This window comes from Lupinus angustifolius, chromosome LG11 (assembly GCF_001865875.1).
Source record: "Lupinus angustifolius cultivar Tanjil chromosome LG11, LupAngTanjil_v1.0, whole genome shotgun sequence".
Classification (NCBI taxonomy): Eukaryota; Viridiplantae; Streptophyta; class Magnoliopsida; order Fabales; family Fabaceae; genus Lupinus; species Lupinus angustifolius.
This window is the reverse complement of record NC_032019.1, coordinates 33261244-33286787: the sequence shown is the minus strand read 5'-3', so window position 1 is coordinate 33286787 and position 25544 is coordinate 33261244. Positions and strand designations below refer to the sequence as shown.

The 25544-nt window shown below is 35.2% G+C and overlaps 3 protein-coding genes across 3 annotated transcripts; 2 read left to right on the top strand and 1 right to left on the bottom strand.

Annotated features, from left to right (window-relative positions):
• Positions 1857-5431, top strand: LOC109360270 (omega-3 fatty acid desaturase, chloroplastic-like). Its single transcript, XM_019605026.1, has 9 exons — positions 1857-2414; positions 2552-2641; positions 2892-2958; positions 3165-3257; positions 3370-3555; positions 3646-3700; positions 4089-4114; positions 4767-4904; positions 5004-5431. Exons 1-9 carry the CDS (start codon positions 1939-1941, stop codon positions 5187-5189), a joined length of 1317 nt encoding a protein of 438 aa, XP_019460571.1. The 5' UTR covers positions 1857-1938; the 3' UTR covers positions 5190-5431.
• Positions 15456-20553, top strand: LOC109360267 (calcium-dependent protein kinase 13-like). The gene is made up of 7 exons (XM_019605016.1): positions 15456-16229; positions 17819-17962; positions 18198-18350; positions 18849-18964; positions 19054-19221; positions 19723-19953; positions 20039-20553. Exons 1-7 carry the CDS (start codon positions 15611-15613, stop codon positions 20186-20188), a joined length of 1581 nt encoding a protein of 526 aa, XP_019460561.1. The 5' UTR covers positions 15456-15610; the 3' UTR covers positions 20189-20553.
• On the bottom strand, positions 21483-25324 carry LOC109361008 (PHD finger protein ALFIN-LIKE 1-like). The gene is made up of 5 exons (XM_019606278.1): positions 25090-25324; positions 24952-24984; positions 24109-24331; positions 23059-23179; positions 21483-21972 (listed from the first exon to the last, which is right to left on the bottom strand). Exons 1-5 carry the CDS (start codon positions 25178-25180, stop codon positions 21721-21723), a joined length of 720 nt encoding a protein of 239 aa, XP_019461823.1. The 5' UTR covers positions 25181-25324; the 3' UTR covers positions 21483-21720.

The window sequence follows — 25544 nt, the reverse complement described above, 5'->3', positions numbered from 1 at the left end:
TGTCTTGAGATTATAATTGTTCCTTGTGTGTTAACTTATAGAGTTTTCATTATCCCTATAGGTCAACCATTTGAGTATCCAGTCATTAAACTCATATCTATTGTCAGTTTTAGAAGTTTTATAGATTAACAATAATTAGACCATTTATTTTGTAACCCAAAATAAATTGTCGATATAATTAGACCATTCATCTTAATTAGAAATTATGAATTTCTAACCTTGTGAATTTAATTCCCATGTGTCACAATTTTGTGTATCTCCATTATTCATACTAGTGGTGACAGACACTTTATGTCTGCCAGCTCAGATTCATATTTTTATAATGTCAATTCAAATTTTATATATTTTATAATTAGAATATTTTTTATATTAGGTATACTTTATATTGTATTTTTGTTGGGAATATTTTATATTATAATGTTTTGTTTTATTATAATGCTAGAGAGGTGGTTAATATGTTGGTGATGATTACATATAATTATATGGTTTTTTTTATAAAAATTAAAAAATTTAAGGGCAAAATAGGAAAGTAAAATTATACCATAGTAATTATTCGTATTTTCCTATATATATATATATATAGTATATAGATTAAAATTCATCACCTCCACCTTTTTATCTTTTTATATCTCATAATCTTATTCCACAACTTTGTGAGACGATTAATGTTCATCTAAAACCTTCCATTACATACCTTATGTGGTCCAACCCTTCTTTGCCATTTTGAAAGCAATTTTCCTTCCAACTTTGAAGATAAAAAGTATATTTTTATATTTTTTAAACTCTTTTTTATTTTTTTTATCATATGAGAATGCAAACATGACTATCATCGAAAAATAGTGTGATCAAATTCACAACACATGACCAAATTCAACAGCCTCCTTCATGGTCCTATGTTTAAGCTCCGTCTCCATATTCCAAATTCCAAAGCCACACTAACACAATCACAATCACAAAAAATACCATTTTTTCTTCATACCCTTTAAACCCTCTTTGCTTCTCCTCATTCTTATAGCCTTAAAGCTACCATTTTTATAGTCTCTGTGTAGTTGGTGTTAGACATTGAAACACAAAGCTGAAACCAGGTCAGTATTAATCTTAAATTTCTCTAACTATTTTTTATTTCTTAAACATTTATAGCATCATTTATGTTATGGCCAAGGCTAATATGCGAACTGCATTATAGCAGTTGGATGAAAAAATTTGGTTACCGGTTACGGTTTTGTATATCTTTTAGAAGTCGTGGTGGCATTATACGATTTCAGTGTAGAAGTCCGTATGAAAGAAAAAGACTTCAGTATAGAAGTCGGGATGAGAAAAAAAGACTATAGTATAGAAGTCGGGATGAGAAAAAAAGACTTTAGTATAGAAGTCGGGATGAGAGAAAACGACTTCAGTGTAGAAGTCGGTATGAGTGAAAACGACTTCAGAAAATTAATAAATTTCCTGCAGCCCATTTGGTAAAGTACAACTTATCTATGATGGAGAACTTGGGTTCAACTCTTTCCTTCTTCACATGTACTTTGACGGAGGAAGGGCTATATTGAAGTCATCCTATACCATACCGACTTCTACATATAAGAGGTAACCGGTAACAAATTTAATAGCTTAGATTAATGTTATTTCTATCCAACGACTGTCCAAACAGTTCGCTTGGATGTGGACTAACTTGCAGTTTCCAAGTTAGTCGCACCCTTATGTTATATTATAGAGTGTAATATATATTTGTAAAGATTTATACATCATTTAATCTTCATTTGTATTAATTTTTTTGAAGAGTATTAAACATGATAAATGGTGGATGATGCATTTACATTGTATAATTCATTTGTATTACTTTTGGATTCTTCTTTGCCACTCATTATTTTTTTTTCCTTCTAATTTTCCTTTTCTGTCTTTGTAGAACCCTTTTGGTTCTAAAATCTCTTCCAGGTCTCAATGGCAAGTTGTGTTTTATCAGAATGTGGCTTAAAGCCACTTCCTGTAATGTTAACTGGTGCTATGCCATCATCATCAAAGTCCTCAAAGATTAGATTTTTGAACACAAACAAGGGTGTGACAGGCCTGAACTTTCAGAAAGTAAGAAGCTTTAGAGAGAGAAACTGGGGTTTGAAAGTGAGTGTCCCTTTAAGGGTTGATTCTAGTGAGAGTAATAATGGGGTTGGAGTAAAATTGCCAGAATTTGACCCAGCTGCACCACCACCATTCAACTTGGCTGATATTAGAGCAGCTATTCCAAAACATTGTTGGGTTAAGGATCCTTGGAAATCAATGAGTTATGTTGTTAGAGATGTTGCTGTGGTTTTTGGATTGGCTGCTGCTGCTGCTTATCTCAACAATTGGTTTGTTTGGCCTTTGTATTGGGCTGCTCAAGGGACCATGTTTTGGGCTATCTTTGTTCTTGGACATGATTGGTAATAATCACTTATCTGTTCTCTAATTTTTGTAAATTCTTATGTAGTTGTGACTATTGGTTACTTTGGTTCTGCTGAATTTGGTTTTGTTTTTTTGTGTATGATGAGTTTAATTGTTGTTGTTTTGGTTGTTTCAGTGGTCATGGAAGCTTCTCAAATGATCATAAGCTTAACAGTGTTGCTGGCCATTTGTTACATTCTTCAATTCTTGTTCCTTATAATGGATGGTATGTTTTTGAAGCCATAGTTTTTGCTCTTTCCATATTTTTTTATCAAGATTATGAATTGCAGTTAAAGTCCTATGTTGCTTTTATCACACTTGTAGACAACTGCGAAATAATGTAGCTGATGTGTCTGCAATTGCGGTTGTAGAGATATTGTGACCACGATATAGAACCTGACAGTATACTGTTGCCTTTATGCTTCTTTCTAGTTTCAAGCTCATCTTTGAAACTTATATTTGGTTGAATTATGCAGGAGAATCAGTCATAGGACTCATCATCAAAACCACGGTCATGTTGAAAATGACGAATCTTGGCATCCGGTGAGAAAACGATTAGTATCTAGTTTTAGGAGTTATTATTTGTATCGGGATTACATCACATGTGCCACTATCTGTGCCCCCGGATTGGTATTTTATTTTTTACCAATAAAGAGTGTCATAGAGAGATGGCATAGATAATGGTACAACTACAAGTGGTGTTATTTCAAGCAGTTTCTAACATAAGTTGTTTAATGTTAATGTTGCAGTTGTCAGAGAAAATCTTCAGGAGCTTGGACAGTGTTACGCGTTCTTTAAGATTTACACCACCTTTTCCAATGCTTGCGTACCCTGTGTACCTTGTAAGTTGCAGTACATACAAGTTTTTTTACCATTATTTGAAACATTTAGTATTATTACCAGTAGCTTAGGTCGAGGATTGACTTGGTAGCTGTTGTTGATCTTCGAATTCAGTTTAGCAGGAGTCCAGGGAAGACTGGTTCTCACTTTCACCCAGACAGTGACTTGTTTGTTCCAAATGAAAGAAATGATATTATTACTTCTACAGCTTGTTGGTCTGCTATGGTGGCAATTCTTGTCGGCTTGGGTTTTGTAATGGGTCCAAGTCAACTGTTTATGCTTTATGGTGCTCCATACTGGGTATATTTCTTCACATTTTCTTGCTTCAATTTTTCTTTCTTCTTTTGACTGAATAATAGACTACTTATTTGACTTTGATTGGAATTGTAGATTTTTGTTATGTGGTTGGATTTTGTGACTTATTTGCATCACCATGGCCATGAAGATTGATAGGATAAGGGGAGACCACCCATCACTAGGGTGTATCACAGGAGGCCACGTGGCAGGGTGACGTGGCCAATTTAGTTGCTGAAACAGTGTGTAACCGCTGAAGCAGTGTAGGTGTTAGGTGTCTAGGGAGCAGAATGTATAAATAGGTGTTAGGGGGATATTGTAATCATCTTTTGAGAATTGAGTAGAGGAGAGGGGTTAATTCAGGGAGTTAATCTTGTAACGAGTAATTGATTCGGGGAATCAATTAGGGTTCATCTTGTAATCTTCTCCATTCTTCAAAGCAATAAACGATGTATTAGTATTCGGAATCGAATTGATTCCGAATCAATTGTGAAATTTCTTCTTCTCTTTCTGTAAATTCTGGGCCGGTGTTATCAAAGACAAGTTACCTTGGTATCGTGGAAAGGTATCATTATCTTTCTTTTACTGAAAAATAATTGTGTAACTAAAATGTAAGAAGCTCATATACAATACAAGATATGGATATGACATAATACACACAAGTGGATAAGCAATAAAAATGTGACCCATTGCACGAGGCTCCCACTTAGTGAGGTTTGGGGAGGGTAGACATACACAGTCTTAACTTCTCAAGGCAAGTAACCTTACCGTTGCACCAATGCCTCAAGTGGATAAGCAAATTTCATAAACTATAGGACATGGCATTGATGTGATACAAGATATAAGATTAACATGAGAATACCCATAAAAGCAGAAATGTCACAATAGAGAGGAATAATGTTTTAAAAGTTAGCTAGAGTCATTTTAAACATAATAAAATGTTAATTTTTATCTAACTTTTGTGATATTCTATGTATAACAATATAAAAATTCAAAAGTTACATGTAAAAAGTTGTAAAATACAATTAGGAGAGTACATGATTGTCCACTATGGTTATGTGTCTGATATGAACACAACATGGACATGACAGAGTATTTTGAAGTGTCAATACTTCATAAACTAAATTGTTTTTGAAATTTTTGTCTTGTTTATTGAGGCATTGTTGTTTTACAAGTTCAATTCTTTTCACTTCTTATGTTTTTATCATGATGTATAGGAATGGAGTTACCTTAGGGGTGGTCTTACAACTCTTGATCGTGACTATGGATGGATTAATAACATTCATCATGACATCGGAACCCATGTTATTCATCACCTTTTTCCTCAAATTCCACACTATCACTTAGTTGAAGCTGTAAGTATTTCTGTTCTTTTGAAGTACTAATAAGTAATAAGGGATAGTGACTTTCATGAGCTTTAAGAGTTTTGATTCTTGTATTTGCTTTACTTGCAGACTGAAGCAGCTAAACCCGTGCTCGGAAAATATTACCGGGAGCCGAAGAAATCTAGTCCTATTCCATTTCACCTCATAGGGGACTTGTTAAGAAGCTTGGGGAAAGACCATTTTGTTAGTGACACTGGAGATGTTGTGTATTATCAAGCTGACCCTGAGCTTAGTGGTGCATCAAAATCAGACTAAAGACTTTTAGTTTTAGAATTTGTTGGCATGACACATTTCTTTTACTTTGTGGAATGTGTGAGGTTCTTGATAAGTTATTGCCACAGTTGAATTATTCATAAGGCAATGAATGTTTTATACAATTTTATTCTTATTTGCCTGCTATTCAATCTTGTGCAGGGAGTTATAATTTTTCCCTTTTTGAAGAATGAATTGTATCTGTAAATGGACTATTCTTCATGAAGGAAGTGATATTTTGATCATTTTTTTGGCATATTTGCTCTAACAGAAGCACCAAATTGGAATTATGATTCTGCAATAGTTTTGTTTGTTTGTTAATAGATGGTACCTATTCTGGATAATGTTGCTGTCCCTATTTTTTGATTACTTATTGGTTTGATACTCTTGGTAGATAGGGTCTCACATTACAACTGCCCTTTTATTCCTTTTATCATAGGGATCTTTATAGTTTTAGTCATTTACTTGTATAATTGCCAACTATTGTAATTTTCCTTTTTTAGCTAACTGTTTCGGTTAAAACAGTTAGGTATGGCTATAAATAGAAAGGTAACTGTTTTTTCAGAAAACAGTTCATACTCTGAAAACATAAACTTTCTCTCTTGTAATCTCTTCTCAATAACAATTCGGAGTTCTCTCTCGTTGAAGGAGATTCCTTTTTTTCAATCATTTCTTCAAGTTCTTAGTAAATTCTTAGAAATTCATCTTCAACCTTATCAAATGGTATCAGATTTTGTCCTTCCTTGGCACAAATCACGCTTCCATGGCAGATTCAACAAGGAGTCATGCATCCATACGGGAAGTCGAAGAACGCTTAGAAAGCAAACTGTCGACAAAGATTGAATCGAAAATAATGGACTTGGCAGGGTCACTCCAGAAATCGTTGAGTGAATCTCTCAAACTGACAATGGAGGAATTACTCAAAACCAGGCATGATAATGGGGAAGACTCCGCGAGGTCAAGGCCATCAATTCTGGGTGAGAGACGAAACAATCCAACTACTCGTGTGGCACAAGATTATCCAGAATTGATTTTCCCCGTTTTAATGGTGATAACGTGCGACAATGGCTCTATCAGTGTGAAACTTACTTTTTAATTGATGGCACACCCAAATAATTCAAAGTGAAGCTGGCTGTGGCTCTATCGTGTATGTTCCAACCCCAATATGTCAAAAAAGCTTTTGCATTAGCAAAGCTATACGAATCAGCGCATAATCAATCATCTTTGCTCAAGTTTCCCCCCAAATGGGGTAAAACTACCTCTAATGCTAAGACAGTCACACTTGCTCAACCACCCTTGCATAGTGGCCAGCAAGTAGAGTCACTGAAGTCTAAACCTGCATTTACAAAGAGCTTAATTCCAGCCTATATGAATGAAAGGCGTGCAAAGGGCTTATGTTACTTCTGTGATATGCCTTACACCCCTGAACATAGTTTAGCACATAAAAAGCTTCAACTACATGTCTTGGAGATGGAAGATGGGTGTGAGGATGAGGATATAGTTGACGAGGTAACACTGGCAGCTCAGAACTATGGGGAGCCAACTATTTCTGTTAATGCACTCACTAGGATGCCTAGCTTCAGAACCATGCGGATCACGGGTCATTACAATAAAAGACCTCTGCATATACTCATTGATAGTGGGAGCACACACAACTTTCTAGACATCCAAAAGGCTAACACATTGGCTTGCAAGATTGACCAACTTCCACCCTTAATGGTTATTGTGGCAGATGGAAATAAGCTACAAATCTCAGCTGGGGTATGAAATTTTGCTTGGACAATTCAACACACAACTTTCAGTTCTGATGTGATTCTCATTCCCTTGGGGTGTTGTGATATGGTGTTGGGTATTGAGTGGTTGGTCACCTTAGGGGACATTACTTGAAACTTTGACAAGTTGACAATGGATTTCACAACATAGGGAAGGAGACATGTCCTGAGGGGAACTTCCACAAATGCTGTCAAGACATTAAAATCTCAGAAGCTTGACAAGGTTTTGAACTAGGGGGTGCAATTATCTATGCTACAACTCTGTAATACATAAAGAGGGTTGCTACAATCCTTGACTACTCATGCAGAGCAGCCTGTGATTCCTGCTGCAATTGCTCAGTTGCTTGAAGAATTTGAGGACATTTTTGCAGAACCAGTTCAACTGCCTCCCCTAAGGAAGGGTCACAATCACCAAATTCCCCTGCTGTAAGGCACCAACCCTGTCAACATGAGACCCTACAGGTATGCCAATCACCAGAAGGATATTATTGAGAAACTGGTGCAGGAAATGCTAGATCCAGGCATCATCCAAAATAGCAATAGCCCTTATACTAGCCCTGTAGTCTTTGTGGGAAAGAAAGATGGCTCATGAAGACTATGTGTAGATTATAGAGGCTTAAACAAAGGGACTGTCAAGGACAGATTTCCCATTCCATTGGTAGAAGACTTATGGATGAATTGCATGGCTACCATAAGGTGAGAATGGAAGCCTCTGATATTTACAAGACTGCATTCAGAACACACAGAGGTCACTACGAGTACTTGGTAATGCCTTTTGGATTGACAAATGCTCCAGCAACATTCCAAGGCCTTACGAATGCCATTTTCAGTGAATTACTTAGGAAGTTCTTGTTAGTTTTCTTTGATGATATCCTGGTCTATAGCAAATCCTTAGCTGAACATGTGGAACATCTTAAAAGAGTCCTACAGTTGATACAGAGACATGCATTATTTGCCAAGAAATCCAAATGCTACCTTAGTGTGGACAAGGTTGAATACTTGGGACACTTTATCTCTGCTCAAGGGGTATCCACTGATCCCTCAAAAATTTCAACTGTCAAGGATTAGCCCCTACCTTAAACACTTAAAAAATTAAGGGTTTTTTTGGGGTTAGCTGGCTATTATAGGAGGTTTGTCAAGGGATTTGGAGGAGTAGCTAAACCCTTAACAAAACTACTCAATAAAAACAACTTCTGCTGGACAGTTGAGGCTAAGGACTCTTTTCTACACTTAAAGCACCTATTGAGCACTGCACCAGTTTTGGCTCTTCCTGATTTCTCTAAGACTTTTATGCTAGAAGTAGATGCTTCAGGGGTTGGCTTGGGTGTTGTTTTGATGCAGAATCATCATCCTGTAGCATATGTTAGCAGGGTCCTTAACCAACAACAACAATCAGCTTCTACCTATGAGAAGGAACTTATGGCAGTAGTTTTTGTTGTCCAAAAGTGGAGACACTACTTGCTTAGTAGACATTTTACCATCAAAGCTGATCACATTAGTTTAAAATACATGTTGGATCAGAAATTGGTAACATCATTCCAACAGAAATGGTTAATCAAACTGTTGGAATTTGATTTTGAAATTGAGTATAAGCAGGGCAAGGAAAATATTGCTGCAGATGCCTTGTCCAGAAGGAATGTTTGTTTTGCCTTGTTAGTCCATACTATTGAGCCAGATTTATTGGACAGGATCATTGCTTCTTGGGATTCAGACACAACGTTGACCAACATCAGAGTCCAGATTCAGCAACAACCATCTTCTCACAAGCATTACAATTGGGTTAATGGTGAACTTCGTAGGAAAGGGAAGTTGGTGATTGGCAACTACCTACAACTCATGCAAGACATTCTGCAATGGCTACATACCACAACAACATGGGGTCATTTAGGAAGCATGCCACAATTAAAAGAGTACAATCAGTATTCTATTGGAGGGGCTTGAATAGGGATGTTAAGGATTTTGTCATGAGGTGCCAAACCTGTCAAACATGCAAATATCAAATAACACCCTACCCGGGTCTGTTGCAACCACTACCAATTCCAGACCATGTGTGGCAACATCTCACAATGGATTTCATTGAAGGATTGCCATTGTCATCAGGGAAGCAAGTAATCCTTGTAGTAGTTGATAGGTTGAGCAAGGCACCTCACTTCATGGCTTTAGCTCACCCTTATACTGCTGTAAATGTGGCACAATGTTTTCTGGATAATGTGTTTAAACTCCATGGCTACCTTGCTTCCATTACAAGTGACATGGACCTGTATTTGTAAGCAATTTCTGGCAAGAATTATTTGTCTTGCAGGGAGTTCACCTTCAGCTTTCTTCATCTTATTATCCTCAAACAGATGGTCAATCTGAGCTGGTCAATCGATTTTTGGAAACTTACTTACGGTGTATGTGTTCAGATTCACCATAGCATTGGTTTAAATGGTTGGCATTGGCAGAATGGTGGTATAACTCTACATTCCACACTTCAATCCAGGCAACCCCATATGAGATTGTATATGGTCAACCACCACCCCATTATCTGCCTTATCTTCCTGGGAATTCAACAATGGAATTGGTGGATCGCAGTCTAAGCAAGAGGGAAGAAATGCTACCAATGCTTAAATTCTACTTAAGAAGAGCTCAACGGTGCATGAAGCAAATTGCTGATAAAAGTAGGCAGGATAGGCAATTCGAAGTTGGGGATATGGTTTATGTTAAATTGCATTCCTACAGACAAATTTCAGTGGCTAATAGGAGAAATGCTGAGTTATCTCCTAAGTTTTTGGACCCTATCCTGTAATTGACACAGTGGGTATGGTGGCTTATAAATTGGAACTTCCCCCATCCTCATCAATCCACCCTGTTTTCCATGTGTCCCAACTTAAAAAACACATTGGATCAGTTCCATCTTCCATTCAGATTCCTCCTTCTTCAGATGCGGTGGCAAGGAGCAAAGAACCAGAGTACACCATAGATCGCATGATAGTAAAAAGAAAGGGTTACACAGTTACTAAGGTTCTTGTGAAATGGAAGCATCAATTGGATGAAGATGCAACATGGGAATTCTTTTATGACTTGCAGAAAAAGTATCCGTTTTTCAAACCTTGAGGTCAAGGATTGTTTGAGGATAGGATATTGATAGGGATCTTTTCATTTTTAGTCATTTACTTGTATAATTGCCAACTATTGTAATTTTCCTTTTTTAGCTAATTGTTTCGGTTAAAACAGTTAGGTATGGCTATAAATAGAAAGGTATCTATTTTTCAGAAAACAGTTCATACTCTGAAAACAGAAACTTTCTCTCTTGTAATATCTTCTCAATTACTCAATAATAATTCAGAGTTCTCTCATCGAGTTCTTGGTAAATTCCTAGAAATCCATCTTCAACCTTATCATTTTCATATGGAGTTCTTTGAGTCTATTGAATTGAGGACCAGCTTTAGACTGTCTTTGAGTCTATTCAATTCATATGAGTATTAGTTGTTTAACATCAACTTCCTTTTCTTTCACCTGTGTGGCTGTAGTTAAGTTTGCCATAAAACACATGGATAATTAGGATTTTTTGTGAGAACGCATCAAGTTTGTATTAGGAGTCTCATAATGAGTATAATAACAAACTCAATGTGATATTAAGTTAAGAGGTTAACTCATATAATAGACTAGTCTTTTGGGTTGGACTTCCTGATGTACGTAAGTCCTAATAACTAGTATATTTCATTGAGAGTTGTGTAACGGAAAAACCTACTTATAGGTTGGATTAAGATACATTACCGAAAACTGATAGGTAAGTGAAACTGCCAAAAGAGAAAGGACTATCATTTGGTCAGTGTCATTAAAGTGAAAGTCATTGTAGACATCGACCATTAAAGTGACGGCAATGTTAGAAGTATTACATTGAGTATTGTTGGAATTTGTTAAAAATGATGAGTTTTTGAAGTGGTTTTAATGTGCATTAATGATGTCATTTATGGTGATTTTTTAGTTTTTGAAATGAAAAAACTCACTAGTTTCATATTGCTTTGAGGAGGGAAGTTTGAATGTTTTATAAGCCTTAAGTTTCATCATTGGGGTGTGCCCTAAGGGGTACAATTGGTTTTGTGGGTGAGTGAAGACTCACACAAACAAAACCCCTCCACATACGCGCACCACCACCTCCTTTGCTACCCGGCCGGTTCGGGTCGGGCTTGGGCCCAACATTCTTTTTAAATAAACATTTATTTATTTTTTGGGCTATATGAGCTTGGAATGTGTGTTGACCAAGTCAACATACGCATTCCACACGTGTTTGACGAAGTCAACACTATTTGAGAGTGAAGGAGATCTGTGTGACAGAAACCCAGTCAAAGGAGAAGATCTCGGTCAGTGGGAGGCAGATCCGTGTGAGATCTCTTCCTGGTCGTAGGATGATCTGACCGTTAGAATTTTTGCACAGTCGGATGGGGGATCTGTTGGAGGCTTCAGGCTATAAATAGAGGTCTCATCCCTTCATTAGAACTCGCACCAAGTTGAAGGTGTTTTCGCTAAACTTTTCCTTCTCCCCCTAATACTTCGCCGACGCATTTCCGACAACCTTCTCCCCTAATACTTCACTGACGCATTTCCGGCAACCGTCTCCCCCTTTCTTCCTGTGGCACTTTAGAATTGGCATACTCAGCCAAAGTGGGATTTCGAGAACTGACACTAGTAGTCAGTATTGTGGGTAAAGAATTGGCACGGGTAACCATATTGTTGGATTTCGAGAAGTAGCACTAGTAGTCAGTATTGTGGGTGTATTCGAGAATGATTCTTACAGTGCATTAAGAAATTGTATAAACAAAGAACAGACTATTTTATCTTGGGGGTGACGTGGTTGATAGTCTGCTTACACAATTTTAGCAGTACCATAAAACGTCTTAAAGAAAGCGACATGATTGTGACCTAGTCAATAAAGATTATTTCGTGCTATTCAGAATTGTTGCGAGCTATGCAAACAACAAGTATAATAGCAATTCAGTATGATACTTAAGTCAAAAAGCTATCTAATCTAATAGACTAATCTTTTAGATTTGGACTTTCCTTATATATTTAAGTCATAATAATCGGGAGCTCAAATGATTTCATTAAAGTGGCATGTACTGAATCATGCCTCTCGTTTTTAGAGAAAGGGAAGGTGAATCGTTATGCATCCGTTTTTTGAGAAAGGTAAGTTTTCTTTAATTCTATTATCGTATGCATTGGAGTTGATGTATAATTCACTTTTGTGAGGAAATGCTATACTAAAGTGGTACACTGTCCCAAAGTTTTTTCATTCCATATATTATGTGCTTGTAATTGGTCAATAAAAATATATTTAAGTTAAAATTATTAAGTATTTTTTAAATCAATCACAAACTTATGACACATGAAATAATACAAATTGTGGAACAGGAGATGCAGATGTGCTCTCCATTAAACTAGTGGAATTAATGTATAATATTTTTCATGGAGAAAAAACACTAATGTACAATATTTTATTTTTTTAATCTTAGGAAATCAAAGTTATTTTGTCATTTAAAATAGAACTAGACATATTATTTTGAGGATTGACCATTCAAATTTCAGATTTCCTTATCCAAAAACATTGACACGAATTTGTATTTGCTTTAAAAGAAGACACTACTCTTTACTCTAACATGGTTTGTTTAATGTTGAAACTATGTCCAGTGAAGGGGACTTCTATCAAATGATTTCATTGAAATGATCCTCTTTAAAATATTTAAGCCAAAATTCTAAATATTCTCTCTTTTTTCTTCAATCATGCTTGTTGCTTTTCAACCAACAAATAGTCTTTGGGAATATTAGTGTGCTGAAGGAGACAGACAAATGAACCTTTTGCACCCTACCCATCTCATTTTCTATCATTGCAAACAACCATGTTAAAAGGAAAGATTGACTTATAAAGTTCATCTTGGGAAGAACTTTAATCATGTAGAGTAATTTGACCCATATTTTAATGCATAGATTTCTTAGGATAGGAACTTGTGTTATTTATCATTATATTGTTTACAACTCAAGTTACCTCAATGCAAGTAACTTACACAATGATGGCATAATTCTTGACTGAGAGAAATAGATGAAATTCTCATATCTCATACATAATTGTGATTATTATTGATGAATGTAGTTACTTATCCTTTTTTGGACTTATTAGTGGTCAAGGGTACAATATTTCTTGTCTTAATTCATAAGCATAAAGTAGGGTGTGCATGTGTTTCCCTACCATACTTTAAACCAAATAGCTAATAGGACAAGTTAGAAAACAAAAGAATATACATTATTCTTGGACTTGCAAATAACAAGATTCTGTAGTAGTAGTTGATCTTTGACAATCACTTGTGATTGATTAAAAATGGGAAAAATCATTCTTGATATTGTATTAACTTAGCCCCTGATTTAGCAATATGAAGAGAACATTAGGCTAACAAAAACAATATGGTTTGGCTGAAAAGAATGCTATACTCAAGCAATAAAGAAAACTATGACAATATTGCTAAAAGTTAACTTTTGCAGCAAGTTAGTTTTGACTCTATTATTCATTTTCCTTATACTACTCATGGTTGTTCATAGAAACATCATTAAAAAGGAAGTTTGTAAGTAAAATGTCAAGCTTGAATCTTTACCAAAGTTTGCAAATTCTTCAATTTCATTTTTGAATGCAAAAATTCCTTACTAATATATATATGTAATTTACCTTCTAGTAATGATTTAATATGCTATATCATATGCTGCTACTTGCTTCCTATCTTGCCAATCACTAATTAATTAGTAGTTAATACCATTTTTTTCATTCCATTCATGTGATAGCATTGAGGTTGGTTGTGTAATTAAATTCATTAGAGAATCAAATCTAAATGAAGATTTGGCTATATAACCTTCATCTAGCTGTGTGAGTCTCAGTTTTTTTTGTCATTGTTCTCTACTTCCAATCAGAATAAACTGAATAGAAAATGAAGCATGATTACTCTTGTCCCCCAATTAATAATGGACCATCTAATATAATATGTCTCAGTTTCAAAAAGGTATAGTGACTCATAATTTTATCCCTTTTTTTCAGTTTGTGACAATAATATATAGCTTCTAAAATAAGCTAGTATTCTAAGAATGCAAAGCAACATTACAAAATAGAAATGGAAAAGGAAAAACTGGTTGGTAGAGTGCCCCATAAGACCCACTTATTCTCAGTATATGAAACATACTAAGGTCCCCTTTGGCTTGCAATGTAGCTCATTCAATCCCTTTGTATGATACTAGTTATCAATTTTCGATATCAAAATTCGATAATGAGGGGAGTAATTCAAATAATATTTAAATAATGTGTAAGAGAACTAGATGGAACCATATGTGACATATTAATTAGTAGTTTAATATGATGATGTTTAGGTGTAAATAATTCGTGAATAAATACAAACACAAACATATCCAGAAACATCAAAATATTCATAAACATAAAAGAATCTAGAATCATTACAAAAAATTAAAATTTTGAAGAAACTAAAATAAATAAATAAATAAACCAAAAAACCCGAATTTAACTTCCTTGAAAGAAAATTCCATCGATTACATGTATGTTAACAACAATTTTTTTTATAATTGATTTATAAGATTTATAATAAATTATAACAATTTTTATTAATAAATAAATAAGTTATTATTTTTAATATTTTGCTATATTTATTGTAAAATATAAAAGTATGAGGTAGGTTGTGTGAACCAAATAAAAATGATAAAAATGTTTGTCATTTAGAGGAAAAGTTAAATGATGTTCTTATTTTATAAAAAATTGTAATAAATTATAAAATAACGTGTAAATCCCAAATAAGAATGAAACTATTCTTTTTCATTCTATATACGGTTAAAAAATCAGAAGATGTTGGGTTCATGACCGCACAGTTTAATCCACTACAAGTCTGAATCCATGCATATGATCAATTACGTTATGAGTGTTTGCTTAGTAATACATTATGCATGCTCTGAATTCCAAGGACTTTTCTAAAATAATTATTCAAATATTTTCTTTTACTATAAATAAAGTATATACCAAACCAAGTTATAAAAGGCTAAATGGGAGCCATTTTTATCAAAATAAAAATATTTTTCCTTCATTTCTTTAAGAGTACTCATTTTTAGGGAATGATTTTATATTTATTTTTATAAGAAAATGTGAATCAAAAAATAAAAAGGAAGAGAAATCATGTAAATCAGCTTGTGAGACTTTAATAAAAATAAGAATGATTTTAATAAAACATATATATTTCAATTTATAAGAATATATAATAAATTATAAAATAATATTTAAGTAATGTCAAGTCCATTAATTTTAGAAAATCTAAATACTCTATCTTTATTTCACAAAATATCTAGCTATTTATGATTTCCTTTTAGGAAGACAAATATTAATTATTATGACAGGCAAAAAGTTAAAAAAAGTAATTTCTAAAACAAAAAGGGAATATACAAAATATAAGTATATAGAGTCACACTCTTCTTCTTCAACCTTCATTCATTTTCACACTCTTTTAATTATACCGCAAATTCATCACTACACTAACTTCAACAACAAGCTTCACTGTTAAAGTTAGTTAGGGTTTCTACCCTGTAATGTGAAAACCCTAATTTACCCTCCTCCTCCGTGAACCACCACTCCCCATGGGTAACTGTTGCAGATCCCCCGCCGCGGTGGCTCGCGAAGACGTCAAATCCACCGATCACACTAAACCATCAGCCGCCACAACTAAGAAGAAGCATACAACTCCGACCACCGTCATCACCGCCGTCCCTAGCTCCAACATCGAGGACAAGTACCTGGTGGACCGCGAGCTCGGCCGCGGCGAATTCGGCGTCACCTACCTCTGCATCGACCGCGGCACTCGCGAACTTCTCGCTTGCAAGTCAATTTCCAAGCGGAAGCTCCGGACCGCGATCGATGTGGAGGATGTACGGCGGGAGGTGGCTATTATGCGTCACCTCCCGGAGTCTCGGAGCATCGTGGCGTTCCGTGAGGCGTGTGAGGACGACAATGCGGTTCACCTGGTGATGGAGCTGTGTGAGGGTGGAGAGCTTTTTGATAGGATTGTGGCGAGGGGGCATTATACGGAGAGGGCGGCGGCTGCGGTGACGAGAACGATTGTGGAGGTTGTGCAGCTATGTCATAAGCATGGAGTGATTCATAGAGACTTGAAACCGGAGAATTTCTTGTTTGCAAATAAGAAGGAGAATTCGCCTCTTAAGGCTATTGATTTTGGACTCTCTATATTTTTCAAGCCAGGTATTTATTTTACTCTTTTCAACTTTTGGAATTTAAGTATTAGGAAGAAGGATTTTGATGTGGCATTTGAAATTTGAATCAATTCATAATTCATATTCGTTGTTATTGCGGTATGGAATTTGAATAAACTCGAATAACTGTTAGTAGCACAACCTTATCACATGTTCCTGAATCAACTCAAATAACGGAAGTTTGAATCAACTCAAAGTACATGTTTAAAAATGTATTAAGCATACAGGGGAAGTGATACAAAAGAGATCACTCAAGTAGAATGCTCTTTAATCAAGGTTTTAAATAAAGGTTGTGGTAAATGTTTGACAACTCACCCCAGTACCAAACTCTAGAAAAAAAGATGTGTACCGAAGTTAATATAATGCCCTGCATTAAATTAAGAGTTGTTAATTAGTGTGTAAAATTAGTGAATTCGTTTGGAATTTGAATCAACCCTAATAACAAGTCCATAATTGTGCCGATCTGGGAAACGAATAAGGATTGAACACTACTTGATCGATAACAAATTGAAATGCCTGAAATTGTTTAGCTCTTGTGCAAAATTATTCTTTGAATGACTCTTTTGGTGATGCTCTTGTCTGGGGTGCTTGTGAAGATTATGTAGTCGGGCATACTTGATACAATTAAGCTCTGTTCAGTTTACTTTTTGCATTTGAAGCATATAAGAAAAGTTAAGAGGAGAGCTGTATTCAAACAATAGGGGAACACATCTGCTGTCCCATAATGAGTGTCACTCCATGTGTCATAAGCCATGAATGGTCAAAAAAATAATTAAAAATTAAATTTTAAATTAAATACATATTTTTCAACCAATCAAAAGATCATGGCACATGAGTGACACTCATTCTGAGACAACAGATGTGCACCCAAACAATAGACATAACATGTCCTTGCCACTTACAAATCTCAATTTCTGTGCATCATTTTTATGGAACCCTAGCTTACTCTGTTGTAAACAGCATTTTCAGTATGGAGTCTGCCTTTGATCTGGATCTGTAGTTTATGTAAAAGGTCAGCTAAGCCTAAGTTTGGCACTCTATTGTTTCAGTGTAACAATATATTTGTTCTGAAATTTTTTGGTTAAGCATAAGGAAGGAGATTGTGTGGAATGTGGGTTGGTCCAAGCTAATCAATATTTCCGAACCCTTCTGCCAATTGTAGCGTAAAGTGTGATCTTTGTTTCAACTATACGTGGAGTTTCCACACTTAATTTGGATAAAAATAATAACATTAGCTGTGAAGTGCTATCTACTGATTTTCCTGTGGCATGGCATGGCACTGCACAAACAACAGATAGTGTTTTTTGTTTTGTTTTGGTGGTTATAAATTGGAAAAAATAAAAACCATAGACCACAGTCTGTCTGCTTAATCCAGTGCTATGGACATTCATCGATTGGTTGAGCATATATCATTGATAGGTTGAGCATATAACATCTCTTGCTGGTGCTTTTGTCATCTTAGAGCATATTGTGTTACATTGCTTATGCTTGTTTTATGAGTTCAATGTTTTTCATTGCTTATAGTATCTGACATGTAATTTTGTAATGTTGTTTTATGGATAATGTTTGAATTTCCAGGTGAGAGGTTCTCAGAAATTGTTGGAAGTCCATATTATATGGCTCCCGAGGTGCTTAAGCGAAACTACGGGCCAGAAATAGATATATGGAGTGCAGGAGTGATTCTCTATATCTTATTGTGTGGTGTTCCCCCATTTTGGGCTGGTAATTACATTCTTAATTCTAAGATTCTTATGGTACTCAGTACGCATTTGGCATGCCCTCCATTACTTCTTATGCACGAGCTTCCATGGGCTTTTCATTTTACTAGTTGTGTGTTTTGTTTTGATTCATGTGTATGACGCAGTTTTGTGCTTGTGAACTCATGTCTTTTATGATTCCATCAGCTCATAAGTTAAATTCGATATATGATATATCACCAAGGTTAATTCTAATGCAGAATCTGAACAAGGGGTTGCACAGGCCATTCTTCGAGGGCTTATAGATTTCAAACGGGAACCGTGGCCCAGTATTTCTGAAAGTGCTAAAAGTCTTGTTAAGCAAATGTTAGAACCTGACCCTAAGCTTCGATTAACTGCCAAACAAGTGATCGGTATGTTGGTCTCTTTCCATGCTTATTATATCCTACTCTAACGTACTGTTTGAAAACTCAATTGAATGCTGAACATTTTGGCATTGAAATGATTTATTGTTTTTATGTTGGGTTTAATATCTTTTGAAGACAATTCAAGCAAAAAAGTGCTAAAAATTATCTCCTGTATTGCGGTCTTCATTTATGATGTTTTCCTCTGTATTTTATATTTTAAATTCTGAAAAGTTCTCTTTCATTTGTAAGTTTGATTATTCGAGAACAAACTTTGAAGGGGAAATGAAGTAGATGTTTGAAGGAGATAGAGTTATGTATGTATATTCCTTTTTATAGTAGCTGACCCCAAATAGTGGGATTAAGGCATGGTTGTTGTTGCATTCTTTTTTATAATTAGTAGTTCTTAGTTATTTTGACTTGAAACTACTTACAATGATAATGTCAACAAATTATCAGTCAGAATCATGCATATCTTTATCATGTTTTCATTTTCCTGTCTTGTAGAGCATCCTTGGCTCCAAAATGCTAAGAAGGCTCCCAATGTTCCTCTTGGAGATGTTGTCAAGTCAAGGCTTAAGCAGTTTTCAATGATGAATAGATTCAAAAGAAAAGCACTCAGGGTTGGTTCACTGCATCTAGTGCTATCTTTACCCAGTGTTATTTTTTTTATATTTCTGTATTAGAACTAAAATTGTACATTTGAAAACAGGTAATTGCTGATTTCTTATCCAATGAAGAAGTTGAAGACATCAAAGATATGTTCAAGAAGATGGATAGTGATAATGATGGTATAGTTTCCATCGAAGAACTAAAAGCTGGATTCCAAAATTTTGAATCCCAACTTGCTGAGTCTGAAGTAAAGATGCTGATAGAAGCTGTGAGTATGCTCAACTTTCTCTTGTTCCTCTAATTAATTGTGTCGGAAGGTGTCACTTGCAACTTCGCACAGTGCATCATATTGACAAACCAAAAATGATATCTATTGATACCAATATTCAAATGAGTCGAAATGTATACTTCTCTGATATATTTTCTATTATCAGTCTTGGTGGGGATGTAGCATGTTCAGCTAAATCATTCTAAAACTGGGGCCACTATTCTCTTTTTTTGTTCATTCTCTTTTTTATTTCTTATGCCCTGTTTTTATGCTTTATTATAATAAAAGAAATGTTATTAGTTGAGAAGAGAGAAATTGCAAGAGGGCAATCCATCCTCACATTAAAAAACACTCAAAGACTAACTAGCAGGACCATGCAACAAAGCATGCCAGTGCCCATCTTTTCATGCTATACTTTATGTTCAAATGGTACTAAAAGTATAACATTCCTGATTGAAATTGGTCTCATTATGCCTTTAAACCATTGATTGTTTATAACAGGTAGATGGTAATGGGAGGGGAACACTTGACTACGGAGAATTTGTGGCTGTTTTCCTTCATTTAAAAAGGATGGCTAATGATGAGCATCTTCGCAAGGCCTTCTCCTATTTTGACAAGGATGGGAATGGATATATTGAACCAGATGAGCTACAAAATGCATTGATGGAAGATGGAGCAGAGGATTGTGCAGATGTAGCAAATGATATTTTCCAAGAAGTAGATACAGACAAGGTGAATATTCTTTAATTCTTTCTTTACATGTGATCTTGATTAGGGATAGAGAATCTTACCTTCTAAAATTTGTGGACAATTGCAGGATGGACGAATCAGCTATGAGGAATTTGTGGCTATGATGAAAACTGGAACAGATTGGAGAAAAGCATCTAGACATTACTCACGAGGAAGATTCAACAGCTTAAGCTTGAAGTTGATGAAAGATGGTTCTTTAAACTTGGGAGCTGAGTAGTTGCCTAAGATGTTGGCGATCTGTCTTTCCAGATAGTGTAATGTTCCTCCTACGCTTTAGACTTGGCTTCTTTGTGATGATTACTTCATTCCCCGATAGACGGGGTACTTTTCACATGGCGCTGTGCGAGTCTCCAAGGAAGGAGTACGCCAAAATATACATGCTTCTGTAAAACATGGTGCCTTGGAGCCAATAGTGTATGGCATGTATGATTCCACTTGTTTTAACCACTCATGCCTTCTGGTTTGACAATGTTGCATCAGAACTGTTTAGTGCAGACAGAATTTGTTTTTATCAGTGTGAATGTCATGTAATTTGTACTCTGGACTCTGATTTGTTCATTCAATCATACTTATCACTGCCAATGATTTTGTCTAGAAAATAGTTGCTGACTCATGCTTAAAAAAAATCAAGACGATCTTAGTTCAAGTAAATGTAAGGAGAGGACTCAAGATCAAGAAGGAGGATGAGGCACCTACAAATGGCTTTTGACATGATAAATGTTTAGTTTAAAAATACCCATACCCTTCATTTCCCTAAATATGCCTTTTGATGTTGCTCCCAACAAACAAATCTAAGAACATTATTACTAGTATGATTTGTATATGGCACACACAAGTATGGTAGATCCATCTGAGTGACTTATGATTTGTTGCTTAACAACATAGGTTTTAGATACCATATGAGCACATACTTGCAACCTTATGTTCCATTACTCATTGAATTTAGCTCTTCTAAACAGCATCATGTAGTTTAGAAGATAAAGTATACATTTATGTCTATTGATTATGAAATCAACATAACTTACAACTATAACAACTCCTTTTGTAATGCATGTAGAAAACTACAAACATGTAATCATTGATTTCTCAATTATAAAGTACCCTCTAATGTAAAAACCTTGAGGTTGAGGTAACCAAATTGCTCCACTATCGAATGGTAGTAACCATTTTCTGATACCATTTTACTATAAAAAAAAAGTATACAGCAAGTTTCAAGATGAATCATTGTCAATTGGGTTTAGTTTAGCAATATATTTTTCCTAGTTAGCTGATTTTGTTGAAGTTAACCGCTCCAGTTTAACAATTATAGAGATATGCTAATGGTATTTTCTAAACAAGTGGAAAAAATGCAATACAAGAGGGTGATCCAAGAAGCTTTAGAGATTATTTCACCTGTAGATTCACAACCTATACACATACAATAGACACACCATTCACATAATACTTTCATTATATAATTAACATAACCATCTATCATGTTCTCAAACAATATAGAAGAAAACCATACAATGTGTACATTCAAGCAGATATCAATTGATTAACAAATTAGAATTTATAATTTGCTATTCTTTGAATAATATGTATAACATACTTTAAGCATTCAACTTGGTGAAAATAAACTTAATCCTTGAGAAATTATAACCCCATCAACATAGATAGTTATTACTAGACTCATTACATGAATATCTCTAACTGATGTAACAATGTGTCAGCCACAGCATTAATGCACTTCACATATTTTCTTCAGCCTTAAGGCCTACCCCGCCTTAAGCTGCAAGCAGGGCACTTGTATTGCTTTATGCTATCAGCCTTTGCAGGGGTCATCTTCACGCATTTCCCGTGGAACCACCTCTCACATATATCACAGGCAATCCAAAATTCATCGGCAGCATTGTAATTGCCGCCACAGCTACCACAAAGGGTTTCACTATGCTCATCTTCTTCCTCCTCATATCCCTCATCAAACTTCGGGTTGCTTTTAATTTGCCCATCACTAGATCTCTGCAGATAAACATATAAGCTCGAATCATATGGGGAATATAAATTATAGCACAGCATGGTTTTGCACATCCTGAAAGCCTTAAATTATAATTATAAACTCTGAATAAGCTAATGGTATTTTTTTAACATACAGAACCAAATATCACGGTACTAAGTAAAGCTTCGTATAATTTTAATTTTCTATATGCAAACATTTTTAAGGGAGCAGGGGAGAAAGCACATTTCCCGAGGTTTGAACATGGGCATGCCCACACTTCATGTTCCACAACTCTACCAACTGAGCTGATTCTAGCGGACACAACTGTATATAATGTACTCCATCACATCAGTATTAAGATTCAGAAATTCTATGGCCTACTTTGGTATATGTATGTACTGCCCAAAATCTGTTTGTGGAAGTTAGACATAAAAAGAAGCAGCCTAGTGCTTATAAACTCTCATTATGTGCAAGGTCCAAGGACGGGTCAGACCCTTTAACCTTTAAGTTAAGTACCAAAACTAAAATAAAAAGTAAAGATGTCAACAAGTCCACATGCACGTCTCAGGTTTGACTTTCCCGATCACTTTGAACTCTAGTTATGACTTATGATTCACTCATCTGACAGTCTCGCCTCCCACAATAAGCATGCTAAGGTAGTAGCACTTGGTAGACATGCTACAAAAGGATGGGAAGAATATATAGGTTCTAGCATAAGTTTGGAGTATTTGATAAATAGAACAGGATAGGACATCAGGGTTCAAAATTGAACATTTTAATTTCACTGAAAGGGTGGACCAAAGAGAACACAACCGTACACTCTATCCCGCTTCGTATATTCCTCATACCAAGCATTGCATAAGAGATGCTTTTATAAGTTACCCATGCTTTTGTTTGCCAGATATGAACACATCCACACAAAAAAACCTGGATATTTGAATTACTTACCAGCATAATGATATTGACATATTAACTTTTATCATTAAATATATTAGAAGCAACTTTCAGAAAGCACAGGAATTACCACATATGCCTTTAAACTAACCTCTGGTGGCACGCCCAATAGAAACAAAGAAACAATTATAGCTAGTAAAGAGAAAAAAACTAACCTTGCTGCTACCTCGAGATTTGCTTCCACTATCCACAGTGGACTTTTCCTTAATTGGTTTCCTGTCAGTAACAACTTCAAAAACTGTGGGAAGATCATTGATCAAGCTAAATAAACGTTTCCTGCCATAAAGAATACGGGGAACCATCAATGGACAGAATCATATGCCAAGTTGCAGCAGATGATGATAAACAGAATGCTACAAAACAATAATGAGCAAAGAAATCCAATAGACGTAAGTTGTATCGATTCACATCTCTTCCAATCACAGTAGCTTATTATCAGAGGGAATAAAATAAGGAAAAATTAGAAGAAACAATAACTTCATTCTACCATACAAATGAAAAGGTTAAACTCAATTGCATATATTTCCCTCAAGTATCTTTGAGGTCTTTAATCCCCTTAGTACCTCAATTCCTCAAACAATCCTACAAAAAAAGCAGCATGAATGGGAAGAAGTAAAAGCATTTAAGAAGTGATTTCATTTTTTTTCCAGATAAACACCCCTAACTCAAAAAACCCACATAGTTGTTGTCTTCCGAAAATTGTCAATATTTATTTAACTTAATTGCTGAAAATAATCATGGATAATTAAGTCACAGCTTTGGGAGCTGCGTAAAGAGGTAAATTCAAAATGTCAATGCTGTAACTTGGTTGATTACTCATTGCAGACACGGACTTTCATGGAAAACATTGGAGCAGTCACCATGGCTAATGGCTACTCCCGTCGGTAATCTCAAGTTCATATTTTTATATTTCGGGTACTGCCCTTCTAAGGAATGCATGTATGAATATCTAGCATCACAGAAGACCACAGAAAACATAGGACCATCACAACTTTGTAAAAAAATACATCATTTCTTCTGAGACATTCATCTACCAACACCGTGATTACTTTAGATTTAGATGCATATAGCAACCAATAACTCCAATTGTTAGCCATGTACTTCAACATCAAACAATGTGCTTAAGCATGTCCTTAACAGAGAGAGCCAAAAAAACTCAATTACTATCAAATGTATGCACCTCCACCAAAGCAATAAATTGTTACCTTTCATTGCGATTAAGACGAGCTCCAAGATAAAATGCGACAGAAAGCAACCATGAATCACTGTGCACAGCAACAAGAGACAGCCAGTCCCTGCGGTTCATACCATCTCTAGCGAAATTGATTCCAAGAGCTGGCTCAGGGAGCTCCGGTGGAACTTCCTCTGCTGGCAGAGTCACTTCCCATGTTTCATTCGGATGTCCATAGAGGCACAAGTTCTCCTTATCTTAAAACAAACACACCAAAAACTATGAATTTTATGTAAGGACTAAGGAGTAAGGACACATAAATTACTTATTATTAGTACGAAACCATTTAGAAGGATTTAGATATAAATGATTTATCTATAAACACAAATTATGAAAAGACATTTTTTGATCAATGTAGCCAACTTACCTAGAAGCAAAAGGCTTGGTAGTTGTATGGTTGTAGTATAATCAAACCAGAGAAATTAAAACTTTTGATAACTGATTTAAGTTTCAGTTTACTTGAAACTGAAATTCAGCAAGCTAAACATGGATTACAAGTGTGGCATTACATAACAAACTCAAAGATTTAGAACAATTCAATCCTAGTAAAATTTAATTTTCAAGTTTCCACTTAAACTAAACATTGCAAAAAGAACATGAAAAATATGACTTTTATATTCTGTCATACTAATTTTAATTTTCCTCAAAATCAGTTAAAAATCAACTTTGACTAACACGACAAAAAACATGCACAATTCATTCACAAATCACAACCCAGAAACTAAACAAGTAGCAACAAAAAAACATGTTTTTAAGTAAATAATATATATAATCAATTAACTGATTAATTAAAATCAGATCCGCGATTAACCTTTACCTGGATCACAGAGACCATAAAATTCATCAACATCTGAGGAAAAAAACAAAACAAAGGATAAAGTTAAGAACTTTAAGATACTCATATGGAAAAAAACAAGACCCAGATGGGAATTTGGAAAGAAAAGAGAGTACACACCATGAGTCAAAGCACGAACAACACCGGTTCTTCGAGCGCTAAAGTCTTTGAAGATATCTTCAACGGTGCGGGGGCTAGAAGCCATTTCCATAACCCAATTGAGAGAGATCTAACAGAAAATTAGGGTTTTTATTGAATTGATAAATTTGGGGGAAAGTGAAGTGAAGTAGGGATTTGAAGAAAAAGTGCATGAGAATGGATCAAAAGGGATCAAAAGGGATCAAAGGGTAAAAGATAGAAAGAGGGGTGTGTAGATAAATAACACTATTTTCATTCTTTTTTTGTTGGTAATTTTGCCACTTCTACACTTTTTTTGTCCCTAAAATTTATAATAATTAAACATTTTTCTTACTAATCATAGAAGTGGCATATTGATATTAAATTGAATAATATAACATCCTAAAATTTATGACAACTATGATTTTTTCAGTTTGATTAACTCAACTCTCTTAAAC

Excerpts from the sequence above, each read along its gene's own strand:
- LOC109360270 (XM_019605026.1), top strand. The coding sequence starts at position 1,939 with ATGGCAAGTTGTGTTTTATCAGAATGTGGCTTAAAGCCACTTCCTGTA. Across the intron at positions 3,556-3,645 it reads TTTATGGTGCTCCATACTGG|ATTTTTGTTATGTGGTTGGA; the intron begins GTATATTTCTTC and ends TTGGAATTGTAG. Across the intron at positions 4,115-4,766 it reads TACCTTGGTATCGTGGAAAG|GAATGGAGTTACCTTAGGGG; the intron begins GTATCATTATCT and ends CATGATGTATAG.
- LOC109360267 (XM_019605016.1), top strand. The coding sequence starts at position 15,611 with ATGGGTAACTGTTGCAGATCCCCCGCCGCGGTGGCTCGCGAAGACGTC. Across the intron at positions 16,230-17,818 it reads CTCTATATTTTTCAAGCCAG|GTGAGAGGTTCTCAGAAATT; the intron begins GTATTTATTTTA and ends TTGAATTTCCAG. Across the intron at positions 17,963-18,197 it reads TGTTCCCCCATTTTGGGCTG|AATCTGAACAAGGGGTTGCA; the intron begins GTAATTACATTC and ends ATTCTAATGCAG.
- LOC109361008 (XM_019606278.1), bottom strand. The coding sequence starts at position 25,180 with ATGGAAATGGCTTCTAGCCCCCGCACCGTTGAAGATATCTTCAAAGAC. Across the intron at positions 24,332-24,951 it reads TTATGGTCTCTGTGATCCAG|ATAAGGAGAACTTGTGCCTC; the intron begins GTAAAGGTTAAT and ends GTTTGTTTTAAG. Across the intron at positions 21,973-23,058 it reads AATCTCGAGGTAGCAGCAAG|AGATCTAGTGATGGGCAAAT; the intron begins GTTAGTTTTTTT and ends GTTTATCTGCAG.